Source organism: Alexandromys fortis, unplaced genomic scaffold, assembly GCF_014885135.2.
Source record: "Alexandromys fortis isolate MF-2015 unplaced genomic scaffold, M_Fortis_MF-2015_v1.1 scaffold_5, whole genome shotgun sequence".
Classification (NCBI taxonomy): Eukaryota; Metazoa; Chordata; class Mammalia; order Rodentia; family Cricetidae; genus Alexandromys; species Alexandromys fortis.
The window spans coordinates 4,531,403-4,550,273 of record NW_026067924.1 but is presented as its reverse complement, the minus strand read 5'-3'; the positions used below and the strand labels follow the sequence as shown (position 1 = coordinate 4,550,273).

At 40.7% G+C, this 18,871-nt stretch overlaps 1 protein-coding gene across 1 annotated transcript; it reads left to right on the top strand.

The window, feature by feature from the left end:
• Nucleotides 1-206: 206 nt before the first annotated feature.
• Nucleotides 207-18,536, top strand: Snrnp48 (small nuclear ribonucleoprotein U11/U12 subunit 48). The gene is made up of 9 exons (XM_050142471.1): nucleotides 207-404; nucleotides 4,068-4,181; nucleotides 4,396-4,456; nucleotides 5,348-5,422; nucleotides 8,354-8,542; nucleotides 9,299-9,420; nucleotides 12,799-12,884; nucleotides 13,379-13,537; nucleotides 17,720-18,536. Exons 1-9 carry the CDS (start codon nucleotides 249-251, stop codon nucleotides 17,766-17,768), a joined length of 1,011 nt encoding a protein of 336 aa, XP_049998428.1. The 5' UTR covers nucleotides 207-248; the 3' UTR covers nucleotides 17,769-18,536.
• Nucleotides 18,537-18,871: the final 335 nt, after the last annotated feature.

The window sequence follows — 18,871 nt, the reverse complement described above, 5'->3', positions numbered from 1 at the left end:
ATCATTTTTCCTAAAAACGCTGAAGAGGCGTGGAGAATGATGCTCTGGCAAGCCAGGATGCAAGTACAAACCAGCTATTAGCAAACGAAATCTGGCCCCGAAGAACCCGGAAGACACCTTTCAAAACCACGGTTCCCGCGGCTCTTTCCTATAAGCTGGCGTCATCCCTAGGCCCCGCCCACAGCTCCCAGAAGTCGGCGCGCGCGGCCAGCAGTTCGACAACTTCCTGCGGGAGGTGAGCGGCGACCATGGAGGTTGAGCCTCCACCTTTGGAGGAGCGGCGGCGGCTGCAGGAGGAGTTGAGCGAGTTCGTAGAGAGCTGCTGCCGGACTCTGGAGGAGGTGACGGCGTCCCTGGGATGGAGCCTGGACCAGCTGGACCCTGGGGACGAGGCGGCGGCCGAGGTGAGGGAGGCGGTGGCCTGGCCTTTTCGGAGCTGTGGGCTTCTCGCCGAGGGGAAGACGCGCCCAAATCTCTCCAACCGCTCCATCCCGGTGCGGTGCAGAGGCGGACAGGGCTCGTGGGGTGCACGTTCCGGGGGTGCTGCTTGTGGGCTTGTGGGCTTGGGGATTTGCTCTGTCATCTGTCATAAGGATTCCGCATTGGCGTTAAGAGTCAGTGTCAGGAAAGCCGGGGCGGGAGGTGGGTGTCGAGTTCTCTTTTCTCTGCCTTAAGTCCTGACGCTTTCCACTCGGATAGTACTGGTTCTGGAAAGGACGCCACTAAGGAATGGTAGTTAGCAGCTGACCCTTAAGTGTATTTGAGCGAATTATCCTGACTTGTTTTGATCGGCCCAGGATGAAGGGGAATTTGCATTGCGCGGAGTTTTCTTATACTCCCATGCGTTTACTATGCTGAAATAATAAGGTTTAAGTCGTACGCCAATGGAAATATTTAAGATATGTTAGATGCACATATAAGCTACTTGCTATTAAAATTGAAGTGACAATTAGAAGGAAAATAACCCTCCATTGTTCATTTACGAGTATATTTGAAGTTATGAACTAACCAGTTATAGCTCATGGATTTAAGACTTAGTGACGGTGCTGTAAAGTGGGTTTGGGGGAGAACTGAACATTTTTGAGCTATGTATTAGATGATTTATGAAATTTCCAGGCCTTTGAGCAGGATTCACCTCCCCCTTCTAGGTCACCATTTGCTTGGCATCAGGATATTAACCCTCACCTAATGCCTTGTATACAGCACCTGTATTATTTCTTTAAAATTCTCCATGACCTTCTGAGGCGAGAATTATTGCCAGCGTTCTGCAGATGAGGAAACAAAACCAACAGAGTGGATACACTGATGATAACTGGCAGCTGGGTTTGAATGCAGGCCTTGTGGTTTCTAAGAGTGCATTTACTTAACTGATACTGCATGTACTTAATTGATACGTAAAATTATTTAGTACATACCATGTGCTAGGCCCTTACTCAAATGTGTTCTGTGTATAAACCCATATATTTATGTTTATTTAATCTCCATGATATCTTTCTGAAATGAGGGTCTATTGCTCCCCTTTTATAGATGAAGAAACTGAGTCAAGGAAAGGTTGATTATGTTGCCCAGTATCTTATAGTCAGTAAATGGCAGAGCTAGGGTTTCAAAAATAGCTGCATGGTGGAGACTGGGGTAGAGAGCAGCCATCCCAGAAGCAGAGACAGAGAGCAATTAGATAGCAGTTGTTATCTAGAGAGGTGGTTGGAGCATCTAGAATTGGAGAAGTGGCGCTGGGGATAGAGAGAATGAAGAGGATTTCAAAGACATTTAAGAGTAAAAACGTCAGGATTAGGCAATTCTTGGACGTGGTGACGAGGGAAGAGGCAGTTTCTGGGCGGGTGGCTCCTTTCACAGAAATGGGAAGAACGCAGCTTTGGGTGCTAGGGAGCTTAGTTACCTCTGTGTTGCTGTGATAAAATACCCAACATTAGCAAGGTTAAGAGAAGGTGTGGGGCTGGAGAGATGGCTCAGTGCTTGAACACTGGCACTCTTCTAGAGGGCCTGGGTTCAGTTCCTAGCACCTACATGGCAGCTCACAACTGCTTGTAACTCGAGTTCCAGATCATCTGACACCCTCACACATATGCATGCAGTTGAAACACCCATGTGCATAAAATAAAAATAAATCGTTTTAAAAAAAGAAAGGATGGTGTCATGATTAGTTTTCACACAATGCAGAATCACCTGGGACAGAGTCTCAATAAGGAATGATCTAAATTAGGTTGGCCTATGGGCATCCCAGGGAAGGATTTATTAGTTGGATTAATTAAGGTGGGGAAATTCACCCTGAAGAGGGGAGTACCATTTTATGGGCCGAGCCCTGTACTAATTCAAGGGAAAAATAACCCAAACACTAGCATTTCATACATTCTTGTCTCATCCGTAACTGTGGGTGCATTTGCGCAGCTTTGGCTTCTCTGCAGGGTGGACAGTGACGTGGAACTGTGAACCAAATGAGCTCTTCTTTAAGTTGCTTCTGCAGGTGTTTTATCACAGCAACAGATGCAAAACCAAGGAGGCCTACAGTTTAAGGTAAAGTCTGTGCTAATAGGGAAGCCAAAGCTACAGGAGCTTGAAGCAGTTGGTCATTGCTTCTGCAACCAAGAATATAGCTTAGAAACCTGGCCCAGGGAGTGGTTCCACTCACAGTCTTCAACCTCAGTTAACCTAAACAAGATGCTTTTCCATGGATACGGGCCCAGAGGCCCTAGGTGAGTCTAGATTTTATCAGTTTGACAATTGAGACCAAACATCACACAAACTATGAATATATTGAATTTATTTTTGTTCATGTTGGGCTTTTAGTACAACATACTTAATAATTATTAAAACGATTAAAGAAAATTATTGTGTGCATATGATGTGGGGTGGGTCAGGGCAGTTTTGTGGAATCAGTTTCTCTCTTCCCAACTTTGTATGGGTTTCGGGGATTGTGCTGAGATCATCAGACTTGCTTGGTGAGTACTGCACCCTTTGAGCCACCTTGATCCTAGTATAAGGTACCTAAGAGAGAAACATGATCTCATGACATAGATTTGGGCACTAAACTACAGTGAGACTTGAAGGCAGAATATTGGCTAGGAAGCATGTTATCGAATGACAAGAGGTTAATGATTAGCATTACATGAAATACCAACATTTAAAAGGAGCAACTTCAAGAACCAGAGGGGCAGAAATAAACATTTATCAGAAGCTAGATGTGGTGATGAGTGCCTATAAAACCAAGCACTCTGGAGACTAAGGCAGGAAGAGTGCCTTAAGTTCAAAGCCAGCTTGGGCTACATAGCAAGATCCTGCCTCACAAACAAAACAAAGGCTGGGGAGATGGCTCAGTTGATAATGTGCTTGCTTCAGAAATGTGAGAATTCCTAGAACCAGTAACCTAAGTACTGGGGGCTGGCTGTTTAGCCAATCTTGCCAAATAGGTGAGCTTCAGATTTAGTAAGAGACCATGTCTCAGAAAATAAGGTAGAGTGGTTGAGAAAAAGGTTGATCTCCAGCCTCCACATGCACATTTACACATGTGCTCCTATATACATGTGTATATATAAACAACAGGAGAGCAAAGTTTACCAGGAACACCAGGACCAGGAGCTCAGATACAACCACCATGACATGTTCTTTGGCTTCAGTAGCAGGAAGAGTGCTAATGGCTATGTCAGTCAGATAGTGATGGCAGAGGTGTAGAGGTAAACATTTACCAATGGCTGTGAGTCTGGGAAGATAGTGATCGATCATTAAGAAAGTTAAGCTCAGGTGGGTAATAGTGGCAGATGTCTTTAATCTCAGCACTTGACAGGCAGAAGCAAGTGGATCTCTGAGTTTGAGGCCAGCCTCGTTTATAGAGAGACTTCCAGGACAGCCAAGGTTACACGGAGAAACCCTGTCTTGAAAACAAATAAACAAACAAAACAAAAATAAGAAAGTTAAGCCCTGAAGGACTGGAAAGAGGACCGAGGCTTTAGAATTTTGAGACAATTTTTTTTTTTTTTTAAATAAGGGAGATCTGCAGAAAAGAAAGTTGTTGTTTAAAATACTATTTTCCTTCTTCTGTTTGATTTTTGCAGGATGAAATCACGATATGCCCTTATGATTCCAATCATCATATGCCTAAATCATCATTAGCAAAGCACATGGAATCTTGCAGATTGAGGAAGCTGGGCTATGCCAAAGAGGAAGAGGTAACATTTGTTTATTGCATCATGTCGTGTAATTCATTCATCAGTAAGTCAGGAGGGTGTATTATGATCCCTTTAGAACACAGTACTTTGGCTGACTTCACAGATTGTTAGAAACTTCAGTAGTGGTATTATTTCTATCAAATCTTAAAGCAGATAACTGTGAAGTCTTCAAGAATACTAGCTAAAGTTTCTCTTTTTGTTTTCTCATTGTTAGGATGAAATGTATAATCCTGCTTTTTTCTATGAGAATTTGAAGATTCCTTCAGTTACTTTGAGTAAGTATATTAGATTATAATTGAAAAATAGTCGTTTTTATATTTTTCTTTAGCAAAAGAATGGATATTATAGACATGCTTGTGATCAGTGATAATAGGAGTAATTAATACACAATGAAGATAATCATGTAATGTAAAAATAGGATTGGGCTTATATTAACAGAGGTGAAAATACTGCAAAATGTTGTGTAGTAGACCAGGCATGGTGGCACACACCTCTAATTTCAGCACTTGGGAGGCAGAGGCAGGCAGATCTCTGTGAGTTTGAGGCCAGCCTGGACTGGCAGAGTGAGTTCCAGGACAGCCAGGACTGTTACACAGAGAAACCCTGTCTCAAAACAACAAAGAAAAACAATTATATAGTAGGGCATACGCCTCCCTTCTTGGTTGTAACAAAAATATAACTATACAACAGTGACTGAAGGTACGAGGGAGGGTGGGATCCTGACCCATAAAATGGGAACTGAAGACAAAGAAAGATGAAAATGGGAAATGTGTTCCAGTTATTTGCAGTATATGGACAAAGTCTTGATCTCTAGAAACAGACGTCCTGATTCAACTCAGGTAATGTAGGTGACTTTTGGTGCACTGTTGCCCTGTTGATTGCCTAAGTTTCGTTATTTCTTGTGGTACTGGAGACTGAACCTAGAGTCTGTTCTTTTCTAGGGAAGCACACTCTTCCCACACCTTAAAGATTATGATAATCTAATACACTTCAAATGTTGTCTGGACTCTCAGAGATATTAGTTATTAGTTGCTTAAATTTGTACCTGCTAATCCTGAATGCCTGATTGTGTTTTCTGAACTAATTGGAAACTGATCACCTAGTGAACTGGAAAAAAAAATTCTTACTGAGATTTATAGACCTTGATTTGGATTTCTCTTTTTCAGATAAGGATTCCCAGTTCCAGATAATTAAGCAAGCTCGAACTGCAGCTGGGAGCGATGGCGATTGTTACAGTCAAAGTAAGTGTTGGAGTCCAGCTAATTTGTGAGTCAAGGTACTTTTCCTCATATAAGCATGATGTGACTTCTCAAGAAAACCCTTGTGGAATGGTTACACTGAAAAAGGACCAGGTTTATATTTAACAGTGGAATAGCTTACATTGTTTCAACTCGATTATTAGCTATTTCCTATTCAGATACACTGGAGGCTCCCTCAGACACCATCTCAGCCGGGGGTGCTGTTTTGGCATTATCTGATAGGTGTGGTTGCCTTGTGGATAAGTTGTTAAAAGACAGATTATTTAGTGAGTAGGTATGCTGGATAAGGTTTCTTCTTGCTTTGTTCTATTGGGGTGCGAGTCCCTGCCCCTGAGAGCTTGAAAATGTTGAAATCCACATAGTGCGAAACATGTAGTCTCCATTGCCGCTCTTGGAACATTCCCTCCTGAGTCTGTACCAGGAAGGCACAAGCACAGTGGTTGACCTGCTCTGGTCTTACACGGTTTGTGGGGTCCCGTACTCAGCTTTGGAGCTGTTTTCAAAGGGTTCTGCCATAGAATTCGACAGAAACTAGAATAAAAAAAGTTAACTATGAGCTAAAAGAACAGCTTCACTCAAACAGAAGGGATGGAGGTATTAAAGGGTTTAGACTTTTGAGTCTGGGTGTGCCATTTAGTCAGAGCACAACTGGCTCCTCTTGCCAAGGTTGTCTTTCTGTGGGAGGTGGACTGCTCCTTCCTGTCCCCTGTTCCCCATGGTCGTGTTCCCCCCTGCCCCCACCCCCAAGTCATTATGCAGGTTTTCTCCCTTGTTGAAATTCAGTCTTTCCCCAAAACTGTTCTAAGAAGCCATGTGTCACTATCTGAGTTGCCCTGTGGCTTTAGAAGGAAGATTTTTTTTGTCCTTGGCCTGTGCATTAGAGTAAATTGCTGTCTGGTTTTGGATTTCTGGAGATGGGAAGGGGTGATAAATGCATATAGTGAAGTCTGGTCCAGTGCTCTGAATTGTGTAAGTAAAACTGCTAAGAAGGATGAATTGTGTTTCATTTATATTTTACCACAACTTTAAAAATGTGAAAGAGGACACAGACTTACAGCAATTACAGCACATAAACCATATGGAAACTTAGAGTTTGAAAATTTACACTTCTATAAATGAAGCTTGCTTAAGTGTGCTTATCCTTTTGTTTAAATCAAAAATAAACTGTCATGAGAGATTTGAAATGTAGTTTGTTGCTTAACCTTTTCTGTACTTTTTCTTTTTCAGTAATTGGGGTGAGTATAAAGAGGAATTAGGAACCTGAATGTACTCCTTATTTAAAGATATGCAGTATCCTTTTTGCAAATGATATCCTTTTAAAAGTATCACTGAACCTTCTGACTTTATCTCAATAGTTGTCACTCTTAGAAGTCTTGGTTTAGAATTCTGACTGAATTTTAATAAGTTTAAGTATTAGTTTCTATAATAAATTTAAGATTAATTAATAAAAGAACTTTGAGCTTGATTATTTTGCTGTTTTCTGCATTTTGTATTTTTCCTCTCAGATTTTTAAAGCTGATATTCAAAGGAATTAGGCTCACCAAAGCCTGTTTTATATAGCATATTATGTTAACACTGGCTACATAAAGTCTTTTGATAGTGCCTGAGCATCAGAGTGACGGGCTGATTTAAGAGGGAGTTGTCCCTCCCCACTCATTTCCAGCCCCTCGTAACAGTGTCCAGGTGCCATTATCTCATCTGTTAGCCACAGCCTGGGTGCCACTGAGCTCTCCTGAGCTTGTGGAGAAGTGTGACGGCATTTCTTCTTCTATTTCTTTCTCTCTCGGTCTTTTAGTATGCTCTTATTTGAATTCTTTAGCCTTTTATCTTAGAAGTTAATGAGGTCTTGGGAGAGCTACTGTTAACTCCTGAGGGTGACCTAGCAAACATTAGCATTCCTTTAGCAGTGATGTTCTGTTTGCAGTGGGAGATTTGTTTTCAGCTGCTTTGTTTACAGTTACAATCATTTTATTTCTTTGAGAATGTTTGAATCTCAAAACAAATTTTTTCTTCGATGTTTTAATACATCATACCAAGGTATTGTATATATTTATTGTTCGTTCATGAGCAGATTTTAGAATGATCATAACCATTGGGTGCACTGCTGTTACCTTTTCTGTTTGATTTACTTAAGCCAGCATACTTCCTATTTCGGAAATTAAAACTAGTTTAAATAATCTTCTCCTGGTCTTAGGAAGTTTAGGATTTCTACTTAAAAAAAAAAATAGTCTCACTGTGTCGCCCACCCAGGTTGAACTCTTGTTGTGTAGGCCTGGCTGTGATCTTCCCAATCCTGAGAGCTAAGATTACCAGTGTGTGCCACCACTCTTGACTTAATTTACATTTTTTGATTCTCTATTCTAGTCATTGCACAGATGTAATGAACTTGAGTATTGAACTATCTAACGCTTCATTTGAGTTATTTTTACATATCCATGGCCCCTTAGTTTGTTTTCAGAAGGAAAAATGTACATTGTCTACTAAAAATATTTTCAGCTTTTATGAGGAAAAAAAAGGCAAATACACAGAAATAATTCCTACTTTGTATAGAGATTGTACTTAATAAATTATACAAAAGCTTTCTTAGCCTGTTCCTATGGCTTGTGCCTGTAGCCTGAGCTACTCGGGAAGCTGAGACAGGAGAAGCCTTCAAGAATGCCTTGTAGTTGAGAGTGCACCAGCCTGGCAAGCATGGCGGGAACACAGGCTTTCTAATGAGCGAGTCGGTTCCTGTGTTATTACTGCCTGGTTCCATAGACCTGGCTTAACCTTGTTTGGAGAGAATTAGCATTTACCACATCCTTTTTTATGTAAAAAAAGTAGCTGTGTTAGTATTGCATTGTTATAGCATGTATTTAAAGAGAGTGTAAGTCCACACGCTTCATCATTTGCTCTTGTCTTATTTTACCTTAGGAATGTATTCTTCGGTGCCTGTTGACGTTCCTCTGAATCACAAACGATCTGTGTGTGACCTCACCCAAGCAGATCGCCTTGCCCTTTATGATTTCGTCATTGAGGAGACAAAGAAAAAGCGCTCTGGTTCTCAAGTCATTGAAAATGACAGCGATCTGTTTGTAGACTTGGCTGCTAAAGTCAATCAAGGTTAAAGATGAGCAGCATTCTTTACATTTCTTGTCATTCTGTCTCATGAGTGTTAGTAAAGCGATTTCATTTCTGTGCCCCGAGGTGGGGTATGGTGGTTTTGTATCATCTCTTATTGACATTATTGATTAATGGTATTGCTTACGAATGAAGTTTTACTTTGACTGTGGAGTTGAACAATTCTATGTTTACCTAGTGGGTTTAAAAAAAAAAAAAAAAGGAGCCGGGCTATGGTGGTGGAGCATGCCTTTAATTCCAGCACTTGGGAGCCAGAGGTAGGCGGAACTCTGAGTTTGAGGCCAGCCTGGTCTATAGAGTGAGTTCCAGGACAGGCAAGATAAATAAGAAAAACCTTGTGTGTGTGAGTGTGTGAGAGAGAGATTAAAAAATAGTTTGTGTACATAATGCAGTATATTTTTTGAAACTTTTTATGTGTCACCTTGAAACATACTGAACAGGATTATTCCTAACAATAGGTTCTTAATTTAAAAGTGAGGCTAGAGAGAGAACAGTGGTTATGAGCTTGTAAGGCTCTTTCAGAGGACTCAAGTTTGGTTCTCAGTACCCACATTGGGTGCTCACAGTTGCCCGTAACTCCAACTCCAAGGGATCAGATGTCCTCAGGACTCTCCAGACACGTCACTCACACGGACAAACCCACAAACATACACATACTATAACATATATTATATATATATATTACATATTATGAATTGAAAATCTTCTAAGGATGTAATAAGTTTATTCTTTCATTAGATAATAGCCGAAAAAGTCCAAAATCTTACCTGGAAATCCTGGCAGAAGTGAGAGATTATAAAAGAAGACGGCAGTCCTATAGAGCCAAGAACGTTCACATAACCAAGAAGTCATACACTGAGGTGAGTGTCACATCATTCTGTGGTGTTTGTGTGGGGAGTAAAAGTTCCCCATGGTTTTCTGGTTTGGTTTATGCCCTTGGAGTTTTTTTCTAAAGTGTCCTGAGAGTGCCACACAGGTTTGTCCTTGCCCAGTGTTTGCAGGCCCACCTCTCTGCCAGGCAGAGGCTTTCCTGGTACTAACATCATCTGTGGAGGATGTGTAGCCTTTTAAAGACCTTTCTTTCGGAGAAAGTGCCACTGTGTTGTCATGAGAGTATAAATTTGGGCTCTCACCTGCCCTTGGCCTGAGAGGGTGGGGAGCATGTTGAGATTGGCTCTCTATGTAGTCCTCTCTGTCCTGGAACTCGCCAGGTTGGTCTTGAACTCACAGATCCTCTTGCCTCTACTTCCTGAATGCTGGAATTAAAGGCATGCACTACCATGTTCCTTGGCTTGAGTTTTGACTCTGCTGTTTGTCATTGACTTGCATGAGTTATTTGAGCTTTTTTTTTTATTTTAAAATTTTAAGATTTTATATATGAATATGCTTAGTATATATGTGTGCATTATGTATGTTTAGGTGCCCATATCATCCAGAAGAGGGTGTTGGATCTGGAACTGGAGTTATAGATACTTGTGAGCCACCATATAGGTGCTGAGAATTGAACCTGGGTCCTTTTGAAGAGCAGCCAATGCTCTTAGCATCCTTTCCAGCCTTCACTGAGCTTTCTTAGATCTGGGAGAGACCCCTCCTCCTTTTTATAATAGTACAACCTTAGCAGCGTTATCATGAGGATTAATAAAGATAATACAAATTCCTCAGCCAGGCAGTGATGGCACTTATCTTTAATCTCAGCACTAGCAAGGCAGAAGAAACAGGCGGATATCTGAGTTTGAGGCCAACCTGGTCCACAGAGTGAGTTCCAGGATAGCTAAGGCTAGCTTTACAGAGAAACCCTGTCTTAAAAAAACAAAACAAAAGTGGGGAAAAAAAAGAAAGAAAAAGAAATTCCTCAGTAAATAACTGTTACTTTTTGCATAAATATTTTTCAAGATTTATTCTTATTTCATGTATGCTTTGCTTGCATCTGTGTCAGTGTATCACATGTGTGCAGAGGCCAGAAGAGTGTTAGATCGCTGAGAGTGGGGTCAGGAGTGTCTGAGCTGCCGTGTGGGTACTGGGAACTGAGTGCAGGTCCTCTGCAAGACAGACCCGTGCTCTCAGCTGTTGACTTGTTTCCCAGCCTCTTCTGCAGATATTTTAACACGCCTTTACAGTATTTTACCAAATATTTAGCCTGAATTTTTAAAAAATTTAATTAATTCAGTCATTGCTCATTTATTCACTGAGACAGGTTCCCTCACTGTCTGTAACCCAGAGCTCAGGCTGTCCTGGGAGCCATTTTCATTCAGACCACCACAGTAGGCTTCAATGAGCTCACGTAGAGCTATCAAAAAGTAGTCTAAGCAGGGCAGTGGTGGCGCAGGCTTTTAATCCCAGCACTTGGGAGGCAGAGGCAGGTGGATCTCTGTGAGTTCAAGGCCACCCTGGTCTATAAGAGCTAGTTCCAGGACAGCTAGAGCTGTTACACAGAGAAACCCTATTTCGGGGTAAAAAAAATAGTCTCATGGGGTTGCTCTAGAGATAGGTACTAGAGCTGGACTGTGACTGCAGGTGTGTGTGGCTCATGCACGTCTCCTGGCTCAGACTGGGCTGCCTTGGGTTTCTGTGGGAGAATATATAGTGGGTAAGAAGTAGGGGTAAGGATTTTCCAGATGGAAGCAGTGGGCATTGGTAAGTACAGATTAAAAACTTTAGGGTCCTGTAGAAACTGCCTAGTGTGCTCACTAAGGCATCTACTGTGTGGTGTCCTGAAGTCATGGAGGACTCCCAAGCCCTGTTGAGTATTGGCATTGTTCTGTGTTTAGCTTTTGGAGCTATTGAAAGTTTCTCTGAGGGAGGGGAAAACTGCAGTCAAGTCTGAACTGTAGTGGCTTTCTGTTTGTTTGTTTGTTTTTGAGACAGGGTTTCTCTGTGTAATCCTGGCTTTCCTAGAACTCACTATTTAGACTAGGCTAAACTTGAACTCCCAGAGATCTGCTTGAGTTCTGGGTTTAAAGACATGGTCTACTATGCCTGGCTCTATAGTGTCTTTCTTTGGTAATTGCCCCTATTTCCTATACTTTGAAACATTTCCTTGGCAGACAGGAGAGGTCTCAGCTCTGTTTTTATTTTATCTGTCTTCCCTGGGACGAGTCCTATGATTGATAGTTTGGGTTAGATAGAAAAGAAGCTTTGAAGTGTTTCTCAAAGCTTAGGGACTTGACTCTTTTTGAGAACATCTGTGAAGTAACTGTGATATTTCACACTCTGTCTTTCATCTTGGTTTAATTGTAAGGTTTTAAAGTTATGTGCAGATAGATATATTCATACAGAAGTTACGAAATTAGGAACAGTAAGTAAGAATTCTGCACAACTTTACATTTTGGGTGTTGTGCCTTGTATACTCACCATTTCCATCTTCTCTCTTCCTTTTTGTTCCTTCATTCGTTTTTAATTTTTTAAAAATTTACTTGTAATGTGATGGGTTAGTTCTGATGTCTTAGTGTACATGTGTTATTATTCTTTGCTCTTATCCATAAACTCCACATTGTCTTCTTTTGTCTCTGCCCCTCCTTCTGCCTTCATGTCACATGTATTTCATTCTAAACCTCTTTCTATCTGCGTGCCCTTTCTCGACAGTGCTTCACTGTGTGGCCCAGGGTGTTCTAGAATTCCTTTGGTATTGGGATTACAGGCATAGCCACCCAACCATTTTCCTTTCTGTACATTCTTTACTATTTTGTATCTGTACATTTTTTCCTTAAGTTATTCAAGAGTAAATTTCATACATTATGATTCTTGATCCCAAAATGGTATGTATGTGTTTCCAGAGAATAAGGCTGTTTACTTTCATATTCATAACATAACTCCAATTTAAAATTTAATATTGAAATAATACTTCCATCTACCATCGATTCACCAGTGTGACCAGTGCCTATTTTATAGTTTCTAAATACATGCCTCTCATAGTCCATTATATCATAGCCCTTAGGTTTTAGTGATGACAAGCAGAGATTTTTCTAAAAGATTTTATTTTTAGTTACATGTATGTGTGTGGTTATATGACCATGAGTGCAGGTGCCCAAGGAGGCCAGAGAGGACATCAGATCCCCACATTTTGAGTTATAGGTGATTGTAAGCAACATCACTTAGATGCTGGAACCAAACTTGTTCTTCTGGAAGAGCAAGAGAGTCTTTTAACCTTGAACCGTCTCTCCAGCCCCATTTTCCAGGTGTTAGGATCTTAAGTTTTAGAGCAACTTGCCTGTCTGACCTTTGGTTTTTACTCCTTCAAGGTAATTCGGGATGTGATAAAGGTACACATGGAAGAGCTCAGCAACCACTGGCAAGAACAGGAACGAGCAGAAGATGGTGCTGAAAAGTATGCCATTGTCTTTACTGATGCGGCCTTTGCTTATTTAATTTTCTGTTTGTGTTGAACCCAGGGCCATGCACTTGTTGTATAGTAGTGTGTCTCTCATGTGCTGTAATTGTGGACATGCACACTATGTCTGGCTTAAAGTAGTATCTTTTTAACTATCACCTATATGCTACTAAACCGTAGCATTTTCAAGATTCTTGGTAATATGCTGTGATTCATTGGTGCTTGTTTATTGCCAGTGCTCAGAATTACTGTTTAGAGTTGTGATAGTGTCAGGTATAGGGATGAGCAATCATATTAGGGAAATAAGTAAGTAATATTATAGGGGTTGTTTCTTTGACTGCTACCTTTGTGGAGTATAAGATTAAGCTTGTTTTTTTACACTCTCTCTGCCATTGGTATGATACAGAATATTATACATTAGGTTGGTGGTCTGTGTGTGCAATGAGACCACTGGTGGAAGGAACTGATGGGTATTCCTTTCTGTGCTGCAGGAATGAAGAAAGGCGATCAGCTTCGGTAGACTCACGACAGTCTGGTGGAAGCTATTTGGATGCGGAAAATTCACGACATAGAAGGGCTCGGAGCAGGAGCCCACACAAACGAAAAAGAAATAAGGATAAAAATTCCGAGTCAAGAAGAAGAAAAGAGAGGTGAGTCTGTCTACCCCTGAGTTATCCAGCATTGTTGACTTTGTTGTAGAACGTAGGAAAATACATTGTAGGAATAAGCTAAGGTGGGGGAGGAATCAGTGGAGTTCTTCAGATTCACTGTCGCTAACTTCATAGACTACCCCTGTAGTGTTGTATTCCTAGTTCTCTGTGTGTGGTAAAACATTGCCCTAGAGGCTCAAGCATGGTAGACCAAGTGCTCTACTCCTGAGCTGTAACTTCAGTTCTTTTCTATATATTTAATTTTGAGACAGAAACTAACTCTGTTACCCAGTCTGGCCTTGAACTCACTATAGAACCTAGGCTTACCTTGAACCTTTGATCCTCTTGCCTCTGCTTGCCAAGTAGCCTGGATTATAGACTTGTACCACCAGGTGGCTTGCTTGGTGCCCCCACCTCTTTTTTTAAAAAAATAACTTCTTAACCTGATGTGAAAATAATGTCTAGATAAGGCAGTGTTTTGATACTGCTTAGACCTTTCTTCTGTTCGTATTGTCCTCTCCTGTTTCTCATTCTTCATGCTAATTCTCTAGCTGAAATATTAGAATCAGACACATCCTAATTTTAACCAGTAAATTTTACTCTTGGTAGTATAATTTTGATAACTAGGAGATATGAATTAATGTTAAATAATATATTTAAACTATCTAATCTTGTATGGCATCCCCCTGGATGTCACATTCACCAGGGCTCTGACTAAACTGTTTCGTGTTCTGTCCTTCTTCCTCAGTATTCCTGTCCTGGTTGGAGGGACAAGCCTCTCAATCTTACCTAAGCCGGAAACCAGGTCCAAATTCCTGTCCATTCTGCTGTGTGCCTCCCTCCTGTTCCCGCTGCTGTCTGAACAGACTAGAGAATAATGGTCGTCTTTTGGGTTGCTGTCTGAACTTAAACTCTGTGACTCCATTTCTACTGTGCTGCCCAAGTGAATCTCTTAAAAACGGAGCAGCAGCAAAATCCCCACTTCTTTGATGGCTTTCCACATTTAGGATCAGTTTCTGCTTGTTTCTTGTACTTTCCATTATCCCATGGAGTGCAGAATCTTCCCTGGGTAGCCTGACTTGAGTTCTCATTCATAGCTATGCCATTTTGCACTGTGTCCTTTTTTTTTTTTTTTTTTTAACTTTTAAAGGCTTGCTTGGTAAAGTCTTATCTTTTCCCGAGCCCTCTTGCTCAAGGAAAAAGGACAGTCTTACCTAGCACAATATTGTTTGTTGAACTTAGTAGTTCCTTCCCCAGGACAAGGGTAGCTTTTGGAAGGCAGGGTCTGTGTCCTACTTAGTTTTGTTGTATCTGTTTGTTTTTTGTTTTTCTGAGACAGAGTCTCATCGGGTCGCTCTGGTTGTCAATGAGCTCACTGTAGACAAGCTGGTTTTAAATTCACAGAGATATACCTACCTCTGCCTCCCAAGTTCTGGGATTAAAGGTGTGCACCATCATGCCTGGCTCTTTGGTTTGATGTGCACAGTGCTGTCAAACACTAGGTTTTCACATGATGTGTCTCTGCAGGGCCAATGGTAAAGAAGAATTAGTAAATCTTTTTTTTTTAAAAGTTATTGGCCGGGCTGTGTTGGCACATGCCTTTAATCCCAGCATTCAGGAGGCAGAGGCAGGTGATTTTGAGGCCAGCCTGTTCTACAAAGTGAGTTCCAGGGCAGTCAGGACTGTTACACAGAGAAACTGTGTTTAGAAAAAGAAATAATAAAAGTTACTTATGTTTGTGTGTGTGTGTGTGTGCTTGCATGAGCTTATGTACACCCAGTGTGTGCAGGGGCCCATGGAGGCCAGAAGAAGGCACTGAGTGCCCTGGACCTGTAGCTACGAGCACTTGTAAGCTGCCTGGGTGATGGGAACTGAACCTTGGTTCTCTGCAAGAGCAGTCAACATTCAAGCTAGCTCTCTAGCCCAAGTAAAGCTTTTTGTATTGGTCTGACAGTTTTTGCTAATCTTACTGTCATTCTGTAGGTCTAAAGCTAGCTGTGATATAGTTCTCTTACAATGATGAAACGCTTGCTTAGTTACCCCTCTGACTTCCACAGATGAACTCTTGTCCATCTAGTAGACACTGTACTTTGGCTCTTTACAGAGTTGACATATCTAATCAATACCTATAAACTTACATTGGAAGTCTGCACTGTGAATATGAAGTAGTCTTGTTAGAGAGGATAACCAGTGTACGCGCAGGAAATACTTCCTCCTAGTGATTTCTACATTCATTCCTAAGATGGAATGAGTTAGAGAAGGTTGAGACAGCAGCCAGAATAAAGAAATCAGATAATTTAAATTTTTTCTGTACCTTTAGTATTCTAAATTGAAATGGATTCTCTGGTCATCTAACATTAACATATATTCAGAGTTATTTTAAAGCAAATCTCCAAAGTATAATCCTATTTTGCTTACCTTTCCCCCCCTTTCTTTTACTTTTGAGATATCATATCCTCCTTGTCACTCCTCCCTCCAAACTTCTATATACCCCTCCTTGCTCTTTCAAATTCATGACCTTTTTTCATTAATTGTCCTTACATGCATATATGTATATGCATATGAATTCCTAAATATAGCCTGCTCAGTCTGTATGTTACTTGTATATGTGTCTTCAGAGCTGACCATTTGGTATTGATTGGATAACCAAATGGTTGCTCTTTCAGAATACTATTTCTCCTGCTCTGAGAATTCCTTAGTTGCCTGTAGTTCTTTGTGTAGGCTAGAGGCTTCATGGGCTTTCCCCAGTCCTCTTTGGCATGTCTGCTGTTGTCTTTGCTCTGGTCCTGTAGGTAGTTATGTTAGTGAGACTTTATGAGTGTAATTTCTGAAATTCCTAGGAGACACAGTCATTCCCTGATCCTCTGGCTCTTACCATCTCCCTGCCCCATCTTCTGCAGTATCCTCTGAGCCTTAGGTGTGAGGGTGTTTTGTAGATGTATCTGTCCATTGGTGGTACTAGGCGCCACAACTCCACATTTTGGTTAGTTGTGATTTTCTGAAATGGTCTTGTGTCTGTTGTAAAGAGAAATTTCCTTCATGAGGGGTGATGATTACATTTAACTGTGGGTATAAGGACAAATATTATAAGTAAAATTAGGGGTTATGCTGGTTTAATAAAGTGGTAGTTGAAGGCTCTCTTCCAAGATCCATGACTTCACTAGCCCTGGGTAGTTAGCTAGGTTTCCTGTACCAGGCATGACTCCCCTCTTGTTGAGCAGGCCTTAAGTCCTATTAGAGAACTTTTGGTTACCAACAAGGTATTTGTGCCACTGTTAGCACCCATAGGGCTGTTGTGCCATGCTTGTTGCTGTGGTTCATAAGCATCATAGCTGCGGGGGACTGTTGGTTGCTTCCCTCCTTTGGAAGTTTGCATGGTGATTTCCGGTACCCTGAAAGCTAGTCCTCAAGGAGAAGGAATTTGTTCATGTCAGTTCCAGCTCAGGGGTCTCTGGGCTCTGTGTCTGAAGTGCATGGTGTCTTCAGCAATAGGGACTTACCTTCCACCTCTGAGGGACAGCCAAGAACAGCAGCAATAACCTTTACTTCTTGGGGAGTTTCTTGAACAGTTCCCACCAGCAACTCAAAAGAAGGCTTGTCATACCTGGTTTGGGGTTTTGTTAGGGGTCTTTGGCTCTTGGAGGAAGCATTGTCAGCCCAGGTGAGAAAATTTCATATAAATCGTATATTTATAAACAGACTTAGGTTTTGTTTTTGTTTGTTAGTAGTACGATTCCTTATAACTTTTTTCAGACATCTTTATTATTATTTTGCCCTCTTATTTCTTTTGTATTTATCTTTCTTCCTCTCTCTAATTAGAGCCTTCCCATTTTGCTTACCTGTATTTTAATCTTGATCTTAATTTTAGTCTTTTAACTTTCTCTTTTTACTATTAAGAAAAGAGTATTGTCATCTGGGAGTGGTGATGTATGTCTTTAACCTCAGTACTTGAGGCAAAGACAGGTGGATCTTTGAGTTCAAGGCCAACCTGGTCTACATAGTAAATTCTAGGCTAGTTGGGGCTATATAGTGAGATTGTCTCAAAAAAAAAAAAAAGTATTCAGTTGTAAATGCATGTCTTAGCTTATCATAGTTTATGTCTGGTAAAAATAACTTTGCTGAATTACTGTAAAGCTCTAATATAAATAATATGTCTCATAATTTTATGCCTATTTATTTCAGGGATGGAGAAAGACATCATAGTCATAAAAGAAGAAAGCAAAAAATATAAACAGAATGTGACTGCTTTTGGAATACATATGCTGGTGTTTTAATTATAATCTTTGCATAGAAGAAAATGGCTATTATCATATACTCAGTATTTTAATAAATGCTTCAAACCGTGAATCAAATTGTACCATACATGTTTGCATTTTCCTTAGTATTTTAATAGATTCTTATTATTTGCTTTGTTGTTTTTGTAATATAGTTAACAGTTTTCTTTTTTTTAACTACTCAGTACTTCAAATAGGCAAATTATACATGAGAACATTGTCCTTGTAGGAAGTTAAACTGAGGCTAGAGTCTACCCAGCAGTGACTACTGTTTGTCCTACACTGGAGAGTTGTAATTGGTGAGAGCAATCTGATTATCTTTCTGAATGGGGATGGCCTGGCTGAGTAAACCATGGTGTAGTCAGTCATAGGTTAAAGTATTGTATTAGCAGTAAAAGGAATAACCTGGCTCTGTGTTCACATGGATAGATAGGTCTTTAAAATGTAATGCTAAGGGGGAATTTTAAGTAGTAGGTATATTTAAGTCAGCATTAGATCCATGTGCAAATAATACTATGTGTTTCTTACGGATGTATATGTATATGATTGTATTTTAAAGGTTTATTTGAAGCCATTCCAAATTCCTAATTATATGTGGAGAAGGATGTAGGAGAAATTGAGGTAGATAACAAGATTGGGAGGTTAGTCTAAGGAAACTTGAGCTTGTCAATATATATATTCATATTTTGTTTGATAATTAAAAGCTGCTATCATTTTGTATCTTGTTTGATGTATGGTGTGCATTCACTAAAGTGCTTGTTTTAGCTGCATTTCATCCTGTGTGACTGGTGTCTGTCTGCACCACCAGGTGTAGAATGGTCCGCTGCCTCCAGAAGTTTTCTACCTGCCCGTAGTTCCTCTACCCCTAACATAGTGCAGCCAGAGCTCCGCTTTTTGTTACCATGATTGGATTTCTCTTGACTACAGCTCTTGGCAGTTGAATGCCTCAGCGTGAGCTTTGCCTTTGACGCAAGGGTATTTTGTGTTTATTTTTATCTTTGAGCCCAGGTTGGCTCTGAATTTGAATTTCTGTGTCAGTCTTCCAAATGCTGGGATTATA